General features: G+C 38.2%; 1 protein-coding gene across 2 annotated transcripts in view; it reads right to left on the bottom strand.

Moving 5' to 3' along the window:
- F13A1 (coagulation factor XIII, A1 polypeptide) overlaps positions 1–20,369 on the bottom strand; it is a 195,154-nt gene that overhangs the window by 89,480 nt on the left and 85,305 nt on the right. For both annotated transcript variants that reach the window (XM_014542409.1, XM_005869651.2), the window contains 2 exons: positions 4,949–5,067; positions 2,474–2,581 (listed from right to left, as the gene is read on the bottom strand). In XM_014542409.1, coding sequence (XP_014397895.1) covers positions 2,474–2,581; positions 4,949–5,067 — 227 coding nt within the window. The remainder of the gene's footprint in view (positions 1–2,473; positions 2,582–4,948; positions 5,068–20,369) is intronic.

Here is a 20,369-nt window from a genome sequence, read left to right on the forward strand (position 1 = left end):
CCCTGCCGCAGCCTCTGCTCTCCCAGTGAACTGGGCCAGCCCTGGGAAGCCACACAGCCCATCCGCCTTGGTCTGGCTAGACTGGCAACTTCAGAATATTTTCCTTCTGAGCTTTCTAAATACATCTCATATTTTGAAGCAAATCTCTAATTGAGAATATGAGTTTTTTGTTGTTTTCTTTTTTTTCAGTCATTGCTTAACTTCACTCAGAAATTTCATGATAGATTTCCAGGATTTGTTAATAGGAGAGGAACTGCCTGAATGATTAGAAAAGTTTATTTTTTTCATTATTTATAAAAATATGTTTTTATTGATTTGAGAGAGAGAGTATGAGAAAGAGGGAGGGAGGGAAAGAGAGAGAGAGAAGCATCGATTTGAGAGAGAAACATCGATCGGCTGCCTCTGGCATGCACCCTGACCCCAGGATTGAACCCACAACCTGGACACGTGCCCTGACCCAGAGCTGAACCAGTGACTTTTCAAGACAATGCTCAGCCAACTGAGCCACACTGGCCAGGGCAACAGTTGACTTTATTTTAAAGTGTCGCCTTTATAAGTGATTTTTGGAGGTTCAATATTTATTTTCTAAAATCATTATAACAGAATAGATATTGGAAACATTCACAGAGCTCTTTTAAGGATGAAAAGAGATAATAGTTGAGAAAAGATTTTGAAAATGATCAAACGTGTATTTTGTGTATGTAAGCAATGGTGTTGGTGAAAATAGAGATATTGGCCCCAACATCTAACACCTCCCCCTCCAAAAAACAAGCAAAGCAAAGCAAACCATCCCCCAAATAGATGCTGTCTAGTGCTAAATCTTGTAATTAGGTTACAGATTTTCAAAATTAGAACTCCATAGCTTTTTATGATTCATAAAATGCAAGGCTATTTGTATTAGGATTATGTGATTAATTCAAAATTTGACAGCTTCCACTTGGCCAGCTGCCGTGAGGGAAGTGCTGGGTTGGCGGCTTCATGTTTGCTTCCCTCGTGCATTGGCTGTGGTTGGCAGTGGCTTCTGGATTAGTGAAGATACACACAGCGTGGAGGAAGCTTAGGCTGATGAGCAGGCCATTTTAGAATGCTTACGAGGAATTCACTTATTTTCAACCACTAGCCATTGCTTCCCTTCTCACTGCAAACCTGTCACAGTGACTTCAAGGGAGAACAAAAAAGGAAATTTTGTCTGAGAAACAAGAAAAATAGGGATTGACTGCAGGTTTAATGCATGTGGTTATAAATATTTCTTGTACAGAAATCCTAAATTCTTTCTTTAGAATTCACTGTTTTCATTATGCAATGTAAACTAACAACAGAAAGCAAAACTGCCTTTAGAGGTTAGTTTTTAGCTCCTATTTTTATGCTCCACTATTTCTTAAATTCACATGTAGCTTAGTTATTAATGAAAACAACCCTTCTTACAAGCTAACCAGAAATTAAATTTCATATCATTCTCAATCTCTTATTGATTGATTGGACAATATTGATTTTATTGAGCTCAAACCAAACTCATTATTTTTTCCAGAGAGAATTTTTTATAGAAAACTTAAAATTGGTGACACAAGAATTATTTTTGCTCAGTCTTTGATGGAATAAAATAGCACATGGCTTAGTGTATCTTCAGGAATATTCTGCTCATGAATCAACTTTAATGTGCTGTTATGCACCACGGGCAGGATCTATGCGCTGTGTATGTCAATCCGTCCAGGACTGCACAGGACCTGGGCATCGCTGCAGCTCACCTCCCATGCCTGACCACAACCTCCTCACTTCTGGGAATTGTTTCCTCGCCCAGGGAGCTGCTACAGTGCAGGATCTGCATCCTCAATGATGCTTCCGGATCTCCCACAGAGAGCAGATGGGAGGAAGAGAATCTCTAGATTTGGGGTCAGCAGACCTGGATTCCAGGGGGAGCTTTGTCACCGACAACCTGTCATCGCACTGTTTCCTGACTTGTAAAGTGGCATGACTAATACCCACCCTACTTATCTCATGTGATTACTATGAAGAATCAAAACCCATTTTCTAAACAATAAAGCCCTATGATGAGGTATAGAAACTGAGCTTAGACAGAGTCATGTATTCTTTGACTCTTTCTGTGGGTGTGGAAATGGAGAGAAGCTGTGTCTTGTACATATTTTGGTGCTCCTTCATGTTTGTTTGTTTGTTGATTGATTACAGTCACTGACCTTTTGTCCAAGTCACTCCTTAGTCCCTAGGCAAGAGTTTCTTAACAATAAGTGGTCTTTGGTATCATGTCATCTCTCACCATTTGTCTGAAGCTAAAGAAACATATAGTACTGAGTTAATAATTTTGTTTTTAGCACATGACAAGTTCGGGGAATTCCAGGCTATTACAAATAAAAGTTTACTACATTTCAGTCACCATTTCAATAGCTCTTAATGAACTGACATCTAAACTGAGGCAAATGACATGTACTTGGTTTAGCAATCAGTCGTGGTTGCTCACCATTGCAGACCCAACGCGGCTGACTTTGATGGGATTCCCTCGGCCGGAAAGGTCCATCTGTGCTTTGTCCATCATGTGCAGGCAAGCGTCCAGGATGCCATCCTCAAACTAGAAAAAAAAAGAGAAACTACTCAATGTCCACTCAGTAAGCAAGATATGCTCTGGCAAAATAATAAAATGAAACCACAACCCAATATTTAGAAATGTGCATTCCTATATAGTAATTGCTCATAATCTTTTATACTTAATATTTCATACTAAAGTGGAATGAAGGAGACATCCTCTTTTATTTCTCAGTAAAATAAATAAGAACTTGAAAGCAAGCTATAAATAGAAACAGAACTACTAGAGAACTGATGTACTTAAGGATCGTGGACTGACTTGGAGTTCTTCAGGAAATTGTACCAGTTAATTTAGAGGATCTCTCCAACATATTGGCTCCGGTGCCCAAGGCAAAGGAATAAACAATTTACCAAAGTCAGGCCAAAGTCTCGAGACCTCAAAAGTAACATAAGTCCCTGTGCATCCAGAAAATAAATGGCTCTCAAGTATATCACAAGAAGGCACTTCAGGTCTATATACCTTAACTTGCATGGGAAATAGTAGGAGACCTTGTGCAGTGAATGTCTGTCTAGGGTTTTCCCTCTTTGGAGACAAGGTGGACTCAAAGAGAGGGCAGGACAAAGTAGATTATGTTATCAAGGGAACAACCTATAGTCAGCTCAATTTCCTTGGAGGGAGAAGCTAGCCATTTGCAACACTAGCATTTTCTAGGAAAGGAATGAAGACAAAGTAGTAATAAAATGACAAAATGGGAAGATTTCACCTGTATGTATCTGTGTACAGATTTTCCTGAACACAGTAATCTTACAGTTATCCATGCAAGCACTTGTGACAGAAACCACAATCTCAATGGCTAATTACCATGTAATAATTTATTAAATCCAGTGAAAATACCAACTCTGCATGTACCTAAACACGTGACGGATGCAGTAATGGGTAATGCACTTGTTCTCCAAGCATATAAAGAACTCATTATTCTGGTTCTTCTTAAGCAGCATCTCTCAGCTGTGTGGGACACAATATCAATGAACTGGAGAGGTAAAAGAGTAGTCATAGAACTGGTTGTTTCTCTGCATCACTGCAAACTACTGGGTTAATTAGTTCTTTATGCTGAAGGACTAAATTAATGAACTCCGAATGAATAGAGACAGACAGTGGCTGTGTTCATGGGTGACCACCAAAGAGATTCTGGCTGAGGAGGACCCTTTCCAGTCCTCTTTGCTCCCCACCTTGGTGACTTGTCTCTTATTAGCCCTCTATATTGTTACATTGGGAACATAGAGAGAATCATACCTAGAGGTTAGGAATCAGGGACCCGGAGCAAGGGCACCAGACAACAGGCAATAATCAAGAGTTGTATGCCACTGGCCAGGGAAGGCCTTATAAGCAGTGAGTCAGGCAGGTATCCAAAACAGGGGAAGGAAACACAGGTCATTAGCTTGACAGGATGTTGGAAATACAGGAGGGCAGTGATTCTCAGGAGTCAGGGGGAAGGAGCAGGACACAAAGCCAAGTGAACAGGAGCTAGTGATGACCTGGGACCCATTGGTCAGTGTGGAGCACTGGTGAGGGATGAAGGGAGGGCCCTATGGAAGTCAAAGCAAAGCGTCAAGAAGCCAAGAAAGTGTCATGCGACCTGGTGAGACCAGACTCTGTGAACTCTCCGCCCTGGGCACCAGAACGGTGCACATCCCAGTCGTCTCAGCCAAGACTCGCTGAGAAAGGGCACACTCACCCTCCCATGCTGCTAATGAGAAGTTGCTTCTGAGTCACAGGATATGCATTCATTTCTGGAAATACGGTAAAATACCCGTTTGCTCCTTTGTTAAAGATACCAAACTGAAATAGTGCGAGTTATTCAATATTTTAAATGAAATCCATGTAAGATATTTTATATCTGGACAGAAACTTGAAGTTGCAACTGATAAAATGTCCTTAGATAAAAGCCCTTTGACCAAATGGTAACACCCGTTTCTTTTAGCTGTGTCTTATACCAACACTGTAAAAAGTTATTTCTTTGAATTGGGCACACACCTTGCAGTACCCTTTGCATCATTACCAAGGCACCGCTCCTTGCAAGGAAAGGGAAGCTCAGGCCCCTCCCGGTTGCAGAGCCAGGTCTGAGCTATGAGATGTCACTGCACTAAGATGCCTCAGCATTTCTCACTAGCATGCCGTGCTTTCTACAGACTCTGTAGCATCGCAATAACCTAAGCTATGTGATTTCAGCCGATGAATTATGCAGTTGCCTTTCCAAGTCTCTACTCCTGGGTTCTCTGTCTTGGAGTCTCAGATCCTGCAAAGCAGGAAATTATGCTTGTCTCATATTGACATATGGCAGCCTGCAGTGATACATGTGACAAAAATATTAAGCAAAATGTCCTTGACAATGACAAATTTTAAATGGCTCACCTGACCATAGCTCCAGCTTCTACTCTTGATGTTATTGAAGTCTCCGTAAAAAATAACCCCGATGTCATTCAAGACATACTCTTCTCTCTCTCTATCATCTTCCAGGTACACAGCATCCTCTGCATCAGAAGGCAAACATAATGAGCATTACCAAACCAGGCTGCGGTTGTATGTTTCAAGGTTGTTTTGCTCCTAACCTGCAACTTAACCAACTAAATGAAAAATAAAAATGTTTTGTTTCACTAAAGGTAACTCCTTTCCCAATATGTAATTTTAGCAATGGTGAACCTAATCAGTAGACCAGGTCAGTCTGCAAATGGTGACATTTGTCAGCAAAATGCAGACAAATGCTGGCTCTTTAAGTTCCAAGCAGCACAATGAAATTGACAAGTCTCATTAAGTAATTAGGATTCTGATGCATCCGTAGTTTCAGAAGCAGAATTCTATGATGCAGATACAATTCTGTAGCCAGATAAGCAATAATTTACAACCTATTTGAAAGTGATTTTTAAAACAAGTCTGGGGCATATTAGAAGACCCATCATTTGTCATGCCTGGCTTATGGCCCATCTCTGTCCCAGATCATACCTGCCATCCCTCCCACCTTTTCAGGGTTCTTTCCTCCTCATTCCCGAATAAGGCTTTTACCACTCTCTCTGGAACAGTGGTTATCAATCTTGGCTGCACATTAGAATCATCTGGGTAGATTTAAAAACTTCTGATTTAAAAACGTCTGGACTGAACTCAAGATCGATTAAATCTGAATCTTTGGGATTGGGATGAGATCCAGGCATCAGGACTTTAAAAATATTCATTTATTTGTTCATTTATTTTAAGCTCTCTAGTGATTCTCATATGAAACCAAAGTTGACAAAAATGCTCTAGTCCTTGCTACTCACATTCTGGTGGAAGACAAGCACCACCTGGAAGCTTATGAGAAATGCAGAGTCCCAGGCCCCAGCTCAGACCGACCAAATCAGAATTTGCATGTGAACAGCAGCCCCAGGGGGTTTATGTACAAATTAAGATTTGCAAAGTATTGCTCAGCCCAACCAGCTTCGATCCCCGTTCTGGGCTGTATTACAGCTTTGATGGAGTCCTTTGGAGATTCCTTGGTCTTGCCTGCTCTCCAAGACTTTCCTGTCCCTTCCTCTTTCTGTTCTCTGTCTCTTGCCTACCATTTACCTGGTTTCATGCAACTGTAAATACACACATGCACACACATTTACAAATATTCTAATGTCCAATAAACTGTATACATTTAAACTGAACAATTTTATAATCAAAATAAAAACAATATTCATCACACCAACATTCTGAGCCTCTCTCTGATCCCCCACCCCTGCCAGGAAACTGTTCATCTGCTTTTTGTCACTATAAATTAGTTTGCATTTTATACAATTTTATGTAAATAGAATTATACATTTTGGGAGGGGTCTTGCTTCTTTCACTCAGGCTAATTATTATTATTTTTATGTATTTTTATTGATTTTAGAGAGAGAGGAAAGGAGAGGGATAGATAGAAACATCTATGAAAGAAATGCATCAATCAGCTGAGCCTCTTGCACCGCCCCCTCTGGGGATCGAGCCCACAACCCACCATGTGCCCTGATCAGAATCCAACTGGTGACCTCTTGGTTCGTGGCTTGACAATCAACCACTGAGCCACAATGGCCGGGCTCAGGCTAATTATTTTGAGATTCATTCCTGTTGTAGTGGGTAGCAATAGTTTATTCATCCAGGAGTCATTTTACCTTTCTAAAAAAAATCAGTTACATGGCAAGCATGTGTCAACCTTCCCTGAGCCCTTCAAGTGTGAGCTTTGATGCCTCAAACTGCTGCCCTTGCTGGATTCTAGAAGCTGCAGGCCATGGTTTACCAGCAACATCTAGGACTCTAAATGGATATGACAGCTTCGTTCCAAGTGGATAACACATGAAGAAGTGACAACTGAGTTTGAGGTCAGTATTTCTGGGGAAAAGCATGAACGAAGACTTTCATTTTAAAAGAAAATAACATGAGGGTGTAACAGAGACGGCATTGACCGTTCACACGCACATGGCACTTGCCAGATGCTATCAAGCGTCCTGACAAGAAAAGGCTACTCTTGTTTTTATTCTTTTGTAAAAGTGGTTTAGCTGATGGGACCCCTGTAATAATAAACATTTTAGTCAATAGGGTTTCAAATGCCTGTTGTTGAGATAAAAATTTCCTCATAAGACAACTGAGGTCGAGAAATGCCATTTAGGAAAGTTTGTAACCTGTTTTCCTTATAATATAAAATGTTTATGGACTTGTCCTGTAAGATATTTGCTAGTGGATTTGGATTATAGAGCTATGAACATTTAAATTTGTATAAAAAATATGAGTCAAAATGGATAGCCTAGAAAGAGATGTTACAATATGTATATATCTACCTGAGAAATTAATATATAATAAAGACACTATTGCAAACCAAAGGGAATGAGTATTAAAATCAGCTGAGAAAATTGGTTGCTTGGGAAAAGTAAATTTTCTATACATAAAAATAAACTGAAACTTAATTTAAATCTGAATTTAAAAATAGAAAGCATAAGAAATCTCAAATAAAATAAAGGTGAATATTTATTTGGTCTCTAGATGAGAAAGTTTCATCTAAACAAAAATAACAGAAAAAAAATCACAGATAAAAATTAATGCATTTTATTTAACATAAATATAAAACTTGATTTTCATATGTGGTAAAATTTAAAGTATATAGCAAATTAGGAAAACATTTGCAGCAACAGGAATGTTAGTAAAATTCCCTTATATTAAAAAATTACAATAAGTTAATAAATGTGCTGATTGAGAAAGATACAAATACAACAATCGTTAAAAAAATTATAAAGTGTTGTCCTAGCTGGTTTGGCTCAGTGGACAGAGCACTGGCCAGTGGATTGAAGGGTCATGAGTTTAATCTAGTCAAAGGCACACACTTCAGTTGCAGGCTCGGTCCCTGGCCTTAGTTGGGACACGTGTGGGAGGCAACCAATCTATGTGTCTCTTTCACATCTTTATTTCTTTCTCTCTGTCTCTCCCCCTTCCTTCCACTCTCTCTAAAAAATCAGTGGAAAAATATCCTGGGTGAGGATTAACAACAACAACAAAATCATAAAGTGTTTAAAAGAAAGTCAGCAAAGGAAAAACCATTTCACAGAAGAGAAAAATGTGACCATATATTCATAAAAACAATTTTAACTAAGCAGTATTTGAAGAACTGAAAAAATTTAAAAGGAAATAAAAATATGCGTATATATTAACTTATTTATGCATTTGAACTTAATACTCAATACCAATTGTGTGGTGAATCACCAATCTACTGATGAGATTGTAAATATTTTTTTGTTTTCTTTTTTCTAAATGTTTAAAATTTAGCCTTGAAAATATATATGTGGTCTTTGTTCAGAGTAATGAATCTATCTAACCCTTAGTAATAATGCATTAAAAATGTATGTATAGAGTTTGTTCATCGTAGCACTACTTATAATAGTGAAAAACTGGGGGGAAATCTGAAATGCTCCCAAATAATTACTGGTTCACAAAATAGAATAGTATAAACCATTTAAATATACTTTGGAAAAATATTTAATGACACTGGAACTACACAGATAGCAAGTGAAAACTTAAATGTGAAACACAAAATTATGTATAAAATATATATGTAAAAATAATTAAAATTGAGATAATTTTGTAAAGATAACTGATGCATTCATCTACCTCCATTATTTCTGCAGATTCCTTGAAATTATAGAAAATTAGATATACATTAGGGGTAGAAACCAAGAAAGAATGCCATGAGCACTTTTCTAAATAAATGAAACATATGAACATGACTGTGTAATAGGTTGGTGGCTTAACCACAGAGAATTACTTCAAGTTATAGACAGAGCAATTTCACTGTACACTCCCTGTAGAATATAACAAAAGAACAAGAAAAACTGCAAAATAAGCAAACAAAAGAAATAAAAAAGTCAAGCTGTTTTAGTAACCATATTATTAGTAATAATATTGATATTAATATTTTAAAACTAATATAACATAAGCAACCAGCTTAGTGACATTAAAGACCAAGATTTGCAGGATAAAAGAAATGCATAAACAAAATCAAAGAAATGAAAATGTAAACCTTATATACTAAATTTAAGGCATTTGTTACACAATAGTCCTTTGCAAATCATCCTAGATTTAGTATTACTTTTCCTCACTTCTTTTATTTAAAAAAACTTTTTTAATCTGAAGAGGAAAGACATTCTTTTTCGAATGACTTTCATGCACAATATGATACTTAGTACTGCAGCTGCAGACTAACAGCTGGACTGATTTTAAATCAGAATAAAAGTGTTAAAGGATTTGACTACAAAATGGAGTTTTCCTTTAAAATCCTTGTTAAGTGGCTCTAAGAAGATTGATTTTTTATTGTTGGAGAGCTTTGCATTGCATGAGGTTCACACGATTGCTGATCCTCCCCAGCCACCACCTTTTCTGTAAATTATCTGTGTGCTTGCACTTCCTCTCACCATCTTACATGTGTGCTGTTTTCTCTTTCTCTTCCTGAGTCAAGAGAAAGAAAAAGTTATTGAATAAACAAACTTAATAAATAAAACACTAAATAATCGCTTAAGAGTGTAATTTATTAACTTGCAGCATATCAAGATAAATTAAAACTTTTGTTTTAAAATGCTGTCTGGAGACTATTGTGTAAACGTAGGTATTTTGTAAAATAATCTTGAAACTGTAAATTGATACGTGTTTGGTCAGATTGTATCAGGCTTAATTTTTTGTTGTCTTCTTTTTCATTTGAAAATGACTTTAGCAATAATTATAGTCAAATCTTGGTTCTCGAATGCCTCCCATCTTGAACAATTCAGTTCTCGACCAAGTTGTTCATGGAGAAAAGTCTCAGTTAACTTTGGTTCTGGAACTAACAGCCCTCTAATGCTGATACATCACAAAAAGCATCTCTCATGCCAAAAACAAAGGAGAGAACGCACCACTGTGAGTCAGTTTAAACCTTGCCCTGTTAACATCTCAGGAAATTGTGCTGTGAATATTTTTGTGCTCTTTTTGCTTCTGTTGCTGGCAAAATGGAGGATTAGCACAATTTTAAAATAAAGAGGCCATCAAGAGTGATAATGTTTCTAAAGGTGTAAAAGAAACAACAACCACAGGCCATTGAAGAGGCAGAAAAACTGCTGTTTATTTGGATAAACAAAAAGCAGCAGGTTACAACATTTCAGAGGCAGTGACATGTGAAAAAGCAAAGATGCTGCGCACTGACCTCCTGAAAGACGCCCCTGGAATGAGTGCTGAAAGGATTCCTTTAAAGCTCGTAGGGGTGGTCAAATAATTTAAGAAAAGAAATGTTTGCTTACAGATTAAACAGTACATTAGACATGTACTGTATACAAGAAAGGTTAAAACAGGGAATCATTTGGAGCTCTGGAATGAATTAATTCAATTTACATTATTTCTAATGGGAAAATTGATTAGGTTTTTGAACAAATTGTTTCTTGAACAGCTTTCCAGAACAAATTCAGTTTGAGAAACGAGGTTCCACTGTAATTCAATGCTTATCATATTCTGTCATCAGGGATATATGTTAGACAGTAATACTGCAAAAATCTTAATGAGCAAGGACTTTGGGGATAGGCAACGTCCTGGTTTTTTTTATCCACTCATGTCAGTTAAAGTGTTTGTTTCTGGACTAATATATTTTTTGATATTTTTAGACAGAAATTAGTCTCATAAATCTATTTTTGAGTATAGTTCGTATAAAATAAAACTTACACAAAATATTTAGCTTTGGTAGTAACTTTTTCAAGCTGAACTCCCTCTAGCGAGATATTTTTCAATGCTTTTATTTACTCTGCACTTACACTATGCACTGTTCCTAAAATATTTTGCAACACTTTTTTGTACTTTTGCCATTTGAAAAGATTGTGGTGTAGATGGTCTGTAATTAAGTGCAAAGTTAAAGCCACTAATTCACTTTTTAAATGAAAATATTGGTGTTTCGGTCCTGGTGCACCATCATTCCCTCTGCAGCTGGAGCTGGAATCCCATTGACCTTTAGCTCCCATTTACTTCTTCATAGTTAAGTATGAAGCATGAATTCTGTCCATCTGGATAGGATAAAAGGCTGCTGGAAACCCAGGTGTCCTCTTAAAGGTCCCACACAGAAACTCACTCACTTAGGCAAGGCACTCAATCTGGGCTCTAGCAGAGGGACAGTGGCTGAGAGGGTGCCAGAGACATACAGGGAGAAACTGAGTTGTATGGCTTTAGACCAAGGACTAGAAGGTAAGTTGCCACTATCTTGCACCTCTCAGGAGGCCCCAGAACCCACATACACAATGGCTGGCTTCAGACCATAGAGAGCACAACCTAATTAGTTCCTCAAGTGGCACATCCAAAGGATGGTTTTGGCAGGCAACAGAGCCTGCTGGGCAAATCCTACTCCATGGGATCAGCCCCCACACAGCAGTTGCTATGTTGTGGTTGTGGCCAATACTCTCAGCCAGTCAGCTTGCGGGTCAACCCCACTCATGACATGCCAACAGCAATCAAAGCTCAGCTACAATAAGAGGTAACACACAACACAAACTAAGGATACTCCAGGAGCACCCAGATCAGGTGATCATGGAGACTTTACCACTGTTTCCATAGAACATCGACTACATGAGGCCACACTGCAAATACTGGGAGACATAGAAGATCTACCTAATACACAGAAACAAACACAAAGAGGTAGCCAAATTGAAAAGACCAAAAAAAAAATGCTCCAAATGAAAGAACAGGAGAAAACTCCAGAACAAGAATTAAATGAAATGGAAGCAAGAAATCTACCTGATATAAAGTTCAAACACTAGTTATAAACAATTCTCAAGGAACTTAGAAAGAAATTCAACAAAGAGATAGCAAGCATAAAAAATACATAGAAATTATTAAAAAAAAAACCTATCAGAAATGAAGAATACAATAACTGAAACGAAGAGTATACTAGAAGGAGTCAACAGCAGATTAGATAAAACAGAGGTTTAAAGCAGCAATTTTTGAAGACAAAATAGGAAAAACACTGAATTGGAACAGCAAATAGAAAAAAGAATTTAAAAATGAGTATAGTTTAAGGGATCTCTGGGACAACATTAAGTGTAACATCATTGGCATCATAGGGGTACCAGAATAAAAAAGAGAAAGAACAAGAGAGTGAGAACATATTTGAAGAAAGAGTGACTGAAAATTTCCCTAACTCGGTGAAGGAAAAATACACACAAGTCCAGGAAGTGCAGAGATCCCAAACAAGATGAACCCAAAGAGGTCTACACTAACACACATCATAATTAAAATAGCAAATGACAGAATCTTGAAAGTGGCAAGAGAAAGGCAGTTAATTCCCTCCCATAAGACAGTCAACTGATTTCTCAGTTGAGACATTTCAGTCCAGAAAGGATTGGCATGAAATATTCAAAGTGATAAAAATCAAGAACTAAGACTACTCTACTCAGCATAACTAACATTCAAAATTGAAGGAGAAATAAAGAGCTTCCAACACAAGAAAAAACTAAAGGAGTTCATGACCACTAAATCAACATTACAAGAAAGGTTAAAGGACTTCTTTAAGAAGAAGAGGGAAAACAAAGAAAATAAATATGAATAATAAAATGGCAATAACTACATACCAATCAATAATCACTTTAAATGTAAATGGATCAAAAGACATAGGGTGGCTGAATGTACAAGAAAATAAGACCCAAACATATGCTATCTACAAGAGACCCACTCCAGATTGAAATACACACAGGCTTAAAGTAAAGGCATGAAAAAAGATATTTCATTTGAATGGGAAGGAATAAAATCTGAGACAGCAATATTTATAATAGAAAAAGTAGCTTTAAAACAAAGGCTAAAAAAGAAGACAAAGAAGGATATTTCATAATGATAAAGGGATCAGTCCAACAAAAGGATATAACCCTTATAAACATTTATGCACCCAACATAAGAGCACCTAAATATATAAATCAAATATCAATAAACATAAAAGGAAAGATTGACAATAATGCAGTCAGAGTAGGGGACTTTAACAACCCATTGTCATCAATGGATATATCTTCTAGACAGAAAAGGAACAAGGAAACAGTAGCCTTAAATGACACACTAAATCATATGGGTTTAATTTATATCTTCAGAGAATTTTATCCCAAAGCAAAAGAATATGCTTTTTAAGTTTACATAGAACATTTTTTTCAGGGTAGACTGCATGCTAGGACACAAAACACCTCTTAATAAATTTAAAGAGATTGAAATCATATCAAGCATCTTTTCCAACCTCAATGGTCTGAAACTAGAAATCAATTACAAAAAATGAAAACTGACAAACACATAAGCACATGAGGCCAAATAACATGTTACTAAACAATTAATGGTTAAGAAGGAGATTAAGGAAGAAATCCAAATATCCCTCAAAACATATGAAAAAGAAAGGACAATGACACAAAATTGATGGTACAGAGCAAAAGCAGTTTTAAGAGGGAAATTCATAGCAATACAGGCTTATCTCAAAAAACAAGAAAAATCTCAAATAAACACTTTGACTTTACAGCTAACAAAGCTAAAAAATAAAAGAACAATAACAAAGCTCAAAGTGAGTAGAAGAAAGGAAATAATAAAGATCAGAGTGGAAGTAAACAAAATAGAGATTATAAAACAATACAAAAGATTAATGAAACCAAGAGCTGGTTAGTTGAAATGATAAACCTTTATTTAGACTCATTAAGACAAAAGAGAGAAGACCCAAATAAATAAAATTGAAAGAGGAGAAGTGACAACTCACATGACAGACATACAAAGGATTATAAGAAAATACTAATAACAATTACATGGAAAATCTGGAAGAAATGGATACATTCCTAGAAACATATAATCTTACAGGGTTGAATGAGGAAGAAACAGAAAATATGAACAGACTGATCACTACTAATAAAATTGAAGCAATAACAACAATAATATTAATAATAATAATAAAACTACCAACATACAAAAGTCCTGGACTGGTTAGCTTCACAGAGTAATTTTACCAAACATTCAAAGAAGAGTTAGCACTTATTTTCATACTATTCCAAAACATTCAAGAGGAAGGAAGGCTCCCAAGCTCATTTTATGTTGCCACCTTTGCCCTGATTCCAAAACCAGACAAAGACAATATAAAAAAGAAAACTATAGTATCCCTGATGAACATAAATGAAAAATTCTCAACAAAAAATTATCAAACCGCCCAGCTGGCATGGCTCAGTGGTTGAGAGTCAACCTATGAATCAGAAGGTCACGATTTGATTCCTGGTTAGGGTACATGCCCAGGTTTCAGGCTCAATCCCCTGTGTGGGGCAAACAGGAGGCAGCCGATCAATGATTCTCTCTCATCATTGATGTTTCTATTTCTCTCTCCTCTCCCTTCCTCACTGAAATCAATAAAAAAAACCCATATTTTTAAAAATTAGCAAACTGAATTAGTAATACATTAAATAGATCATACACCATGACCAAGTGGGATTTATTCATGGGATGCAAGGTTGGTTCAATATCCACAAATCAACTAATGTGATACACTATATTAAAAAATGAATGGTAAAAATTATATGATAATATCAATAAATGCAGAAAAAGCATTTGACAAAAGCCAGCATCCATTTATGAGAAAAACTCTCATCAAAGTGAGAATAGAAGCAACATACCTTAACATAATAGAGGTCATATATGACAAACCTACAAGTAACATCATAATCAACAAGGAAAAGCTAAAAGTATTTTCCTTAATACCAGAAATAAGACAAGAATGAGCACTTTAACCACTTTTATTCAACATAGAATTGGAAGTGCTAGGCACAGCAATCAGACAAGAAAAATAAGTAAAAGGCATTCAAATTGGAAAGGAAGAAGTAAAAAAGTCATGTGCAGATTACATAATAATATATAGATAGAACCCTGAAGGTTCTACCAAAAACTATTAAAATTGATAAATGAATTCATTAAAATAGCAGGATACAAAATTAATATTCATAAACAAGTGCATTTTCATGCACTAATGAAGAACTATTAGAAAGAGAAATTTAATAAACAACCCCACAAAAGATTTCAAATAACCAAAGCAATCCTGAGAAAGAAGAATGAAGTTGGAGGTATCATACTACTTGATATCAAACTATACTACAAGGCTATAGTAATCAAAACAGCATGGTACTAGCATAAAAAAGACAAATAGATAGATGAAATAGAATAGAGACCCCAGAAAAAAATCCAGGCCTATAGGATCAATAATGTATAAGAAAGAAGGCAAGAATATACAGTGGGGTAAAGACAGACATTAAATAAATGCTGTTGGGAAAACTGTACAGATACCTGAAAAAAAAAATGAAACTAGACCACTTTCTTCCCCCAATACACAAATAAGCTCAAAACAGATTAAAGACTTAAATAGAAACCTGAAACCATAAAACTTCAAAAAGAAAACATAGGCAATAAAATCTCTGACATTACTTTTAGTAATATTTTTTCTGATACATCTCGGCAAGGGAAACAAAAGAAAGAATAAACAAATGTGACTACATCAATCTAAAAAGTTTTGGCACAGCAAAGGAAATCATCAACAAAACCAAAAGACAACCTACTGAATGGGAGAACATATTCACCAGTGGTAGACCCTTTAAGGAGTTAATATTCAAAATCTTTAAATAACTCATACAGCTTAACACCAAAAAGAAACCAAACAAATAAAACAACAAACACCAAAAAACAAACAAACAAAAAACAATCCAAGCAAAAAATGGGCAGAAGACCTGAATAGACATTTCTCCATTTGTGATGGTATAGGTGGTTTGGAGGTATTATGCTAAGTGAAATAAGTCAGACAGAGAAAGGCAATACCATATGACTTCAGTTATATGTGGAATCTAAAGAACAAAAATGAATTCAGAAATGGACTCATAAATAGAGAACAAAATGATGGTTACCAGATAGGAGGGGTACTGGGGACTGGGTTAAAAAGGTGAAGGAATTAAGAAGTACAAATTGGTAGTTGTGAAGCAGTTATAAGGATGTAAAGTACAGCGTAGGGAATATAGTCAATAATATTGTAACAACTATGTAAAGTGCCTGGTTAGTACTAGACTTATCGGGGTGATCACTTTGTAAATTATATAAGTGTCTAACCACTATGCTATATACCTGCAACTAACATAAAATATTAAATTTTAACTGCAATTGAAAAAAAAAAGAGTTTATCTGAAAAGACAATGTGAAAAAATAGCCAAAAAATAAAATGTTGAAAAAGAAAATCTGGGCCCTAGCCAATTTGGCTCAGTGGATAGAGTGACAGCCTGTGGACAGAAGGGTTCCGGGTTCAATTTTGGTCAAGGGCACATGCCCAGGTTGCGGGCTTAATCCCCAGTAGGAGGCATGCAGGAGGCAGCCAATCAATGATTCTTCTCATCATTGATGTTTCTATCTCTATCTCCCTCTCCCTTCCTCTCTGAAATAAAAATATATATATTTTTAAAAAAGAAAGAAAAAGAAATTTTGGAAGCTTGCCTCATGGTAAATTGAACTTTTGATACCAATTCACCCCATTCCTGTAACCATGCTCTTTGCTTTGTAACTAGCTGTTTTTCTCTCTAAAGGTGGAATATCCCCTTCTTGACTTTGGGCTTACTTTGTTTACAGGGATGTTAGAAGTGATGCAAGTGGGGGTTTTAAATGTGCTTGAGCAATTAAGTATGTGCTCTTGGATTTTGCCAGCCCCACGAGAAAAACATACCCCAGCAAGAGAATGAGACACACCTGGGGCAGAGCTTCCCTGCAACAATGCAGTGAGGGTAGAACCTACCCCCACCTGAAGCAGAGGTGGCCAATCAAGCTCGGTCTACACTAGCCCAACCACAACTAAGTCCCAGAACCATGAGAACATATGCTTATTTTTTGAATACCAATAAGGTTTCCTGTTTTTTGTTTTTTCCATATGGAGCTAATATTACTGTGATTATAGCTAATTAAAACAAGCTCTAATTAAAATTGATTTTGGCACAGTAATAGGTAAATATAAGGATAGAGCTAGATGTACATTTAGTCTTAATATATGATATAGATGGCATTTAAAAGTAATAGATAATGACAGATCTGATCAATAAATGATGTTTTGACAACTAGTCGTTCATGTAAGAAAATTTTTTTCAGTAAAATCTCTCTCTCTCGCTATATACAAAGTTTAGTGATAGATTTTTAAAGTACATGTGTGTCTCTTCCTTCCAATCCTTAATTCACATAAATTGTCCCAGAAATGTACAAATAGAGAAATACAAATGTAAAAATGCTCAAGTTTACTAATAGAGACATATAAGCTAAAATAATCATGAAATATCATATTATACCTATTATACTGGCAAATTGTAAAACAAATGGTAACAGTGTCAATGAGGGCATGAAGAAATGAATACTCGCATGTGCTGTGGCTATATTATAAAATACTGCAGTCTTTTTATAGAGTAATTTGACAGTATCTATGCAAATCTAAAATGTGAATTCACTTTGACCCAGCAATGCTATTTCAGGTGTATATTTACAGAAATGTGTTTGTACAAAGGGTATGTGAGACATTTAATACAGCATGGGATGCTATATTGAAAATGAGAAGCAATTTAAGTATTTATCTAAACATATATAAAAGCCTAAGTGACCATTCGATCAGTAGCTATGACACGCACTGACCGGCAGGGGGCAGATACTCAACGCACAGACATGGAAACATGGAACAGACTACTGGTGAATCTCAGAGGGAAGAGGGGAGGGGAGAGGGTGGGAAGAGATAAACCAAAGATCTTATATGCATACTAGAGGCTTGGTGTGGGTCCCTCAGCCTGGCCTGCAGGGATCAGGCTGGATCCATGCACTGGGCCTCCGATAGCCCCCAAGGGGTCCCGGATTGTGAGAAGGCACAGGCCAGGCCAAGGGACCCCACCGGTGCACAAATCCATGCACCAGGCCTCCAGTTTGTAAATAAAAGACCATATCAATAATGATGCAACCATATCAAGCAGTTATTAAAAAGAATATTATGTACTGACTAGTGTCCCAGTGCACAAATTTGTGCACATTGAAAGAATTAATTAGAAGAAATATTTTAATATCACTATTTGCCAAGTCCTGGGTGCGGGTATCCGGCTCCCTCCTCCCTCCTGTCAGAGTCTGTGATGATGCCCACGGGGACGCAGTGTCAAAGCCGGCGCCCCGTGAGGCTGCAGGACCAGCGCCCCAAGGGACACAGGGCTGGTGAGGGGGATGAGAGTGGTGGCCTGGCTCTAAGAAAACTGCCCTGGGCCTCCCTGGGTTACCTCTGGATTCCCCCATGAAAAGGGCCAGAGGCACTGGAGCTGAGTGCAGAGCCAGCAGTGGAAGCGGTGGAAGAAGCTGTCATGGCTGGCTCTTTGCCTATCACAGCAGCAGGACTGCGGCAGATAGCAGAACATGCTCTGGTGGGAATGTCTCTATCAGATGAACTGGGTAGGGGCTGTTTTAGAACATGGCTGCCTGGTTACTGGGGTTCCACGTTCTGTTGGGCTCCATCGTCAGGAAGTGAGGTCACTGCTCTTGTCAGGAAATGAAATCACTGCTCTTGTGTGGGGAGAAGCTCAGGGTAGGGGACCAGGCAGTGACCAAGGAGGTTTTCTGTCATGTTCATATCCCAGGTCAAGGCTCGGGGGTGGACGTGGAGTGTGGGCAGCTCCCACTACCCCAGGTTTATCCCGACACTGGAACTGAATCTCATTTCCCCCAGGGGGAGGTGGAGTGGGGGTGGTGCCCTTTGCCCTGATGTTTAGCCTGCGGGGTCGGTGCCCTGTGGGGCTGTGGGACTCCCCCAAGTCCTGGAGTCCCGCCCCCTGCCAGTGCCCCACAGGACTCCCCCAATGCACCTCCTGGTCAACTTCCCTCAAGCGCCCTCATGCATGCAGCATAAAGCCCAGCCCTGTCCACCTGCACACGCCCTGCTGTACACGCAGCCATCTTTTGATGGCATGAGGGCATTATGCATCAAGGCGTGGCGATTACTTAGCCTTTTATTAGTAAGGATATATAAAACGTTCCAAAATATATTGTGCAAGAAAGGAAGGTGTAGAGTAACATGCATAACACAATCCGATTTGTTGGTAAAAATTCCAAATTTTATCAATGTATGTATATATATAGACACTATATATATGTAAAATTATAGCAAAGTACCCAGAACTATATACATAGTTAAAGTTGTTTTTTCTGGAGATTTTCTAGGATTGGATGGTAAAAAAGGAAAGTCTGATTTTTACCATATACATGAGTACCTGTGTATATTTGAAAAGGACAATGCATTCAATTAATTGTCAATTAAAAATTAAAAAACTCAAAAATACATTAGGTAGATGAAAACACACCAAAATTTAATAGTGTCTCTGACTTGTAGATCTCTGAGTTCTTTTTTATGCTTTCATTATTTTTATTTCTATTATAAGACTTTCATGATCAGAAAAAGCAGTTTTTAAATGTGATTGCATTTAACTGAAACTACCAATTTAATGAGGTAACCAAGTTCAACTTTTATGTAATAATTTTTCTTCAAGAGCAGTATGGTTGTACTCTTTTATTATCAATGTTCTTATTAAGTATCATCATCCTATCTAATAAAAGAGAAACATGGTAATTAGCGTACGACCACTACCCTTCCCATTGGCTAATCAGGGTGATATGCAAATTAGTTGCCAGCAAAGATGGCGGCTAATTTGCATACATAGGCGCAATGATGGGAGGCAAAAGGGGAAAGACGGAAGAATGGTGACAGGCCAGCCAGTGATTGCCATCAGAAAGCCCAGCAGGCCAGGCGACACCCCCGTCAGGGGTGCTGGTGATTGCCATGGCAATCGGAGGAAGAGAGAGCCGGGGTGCAAGACCACAGGGGCCAGGGATGCCAACTAGCCTGCAGTCCCCTGATCTGCGATCTTGAAGGGAGAGGTGGGGCCGCAGGCACGGCTGCACCCGGGGTACCAGGTGCAGCCATGCCTGCGGCCCAGATATGCGATCACGAAGGGAGGGGCGGGGCCACAGGCACAGCAGCACCCAGGGCATCCAGTGCAGCGGGGCCTGCAGCCCCCGGATCTGCAATGGAGAAGGGAGGGGTGAAGCAGCAGGAATGGCAGCATCCAGGGCACCAGGTGCAAGCCCAGGGTGCAACCGTGCCTGCAGCCCTCTGATCTGCTATTGTGAAGGGAGGGGCGGGGCCACAAGCACGGCGGCACCCAGGGCATCAGGTGCAGCCGTGCCTGAGGCCCCTGGATATGTGATCAGGAAGGGAGGGGCGGGTTAGCAGGCATGGCAGCACCCTGAGCAC

This window comes from Myotis brandtii, unplaced genomic scaffold (genome assembly GCF_000412655.1).
Source record: "Myotis brandtii unplaced genomic scaffold, ASM41265v1 scaffold300, whole genome shotgun sequence".
In the NCBI taxonomy this organism is placed as follows: Eukaryota; Metazoa; Chordata; class Mammalia; order Chiroptera; family Vespertilionidae; genus Myotis; species Myotis brandtii.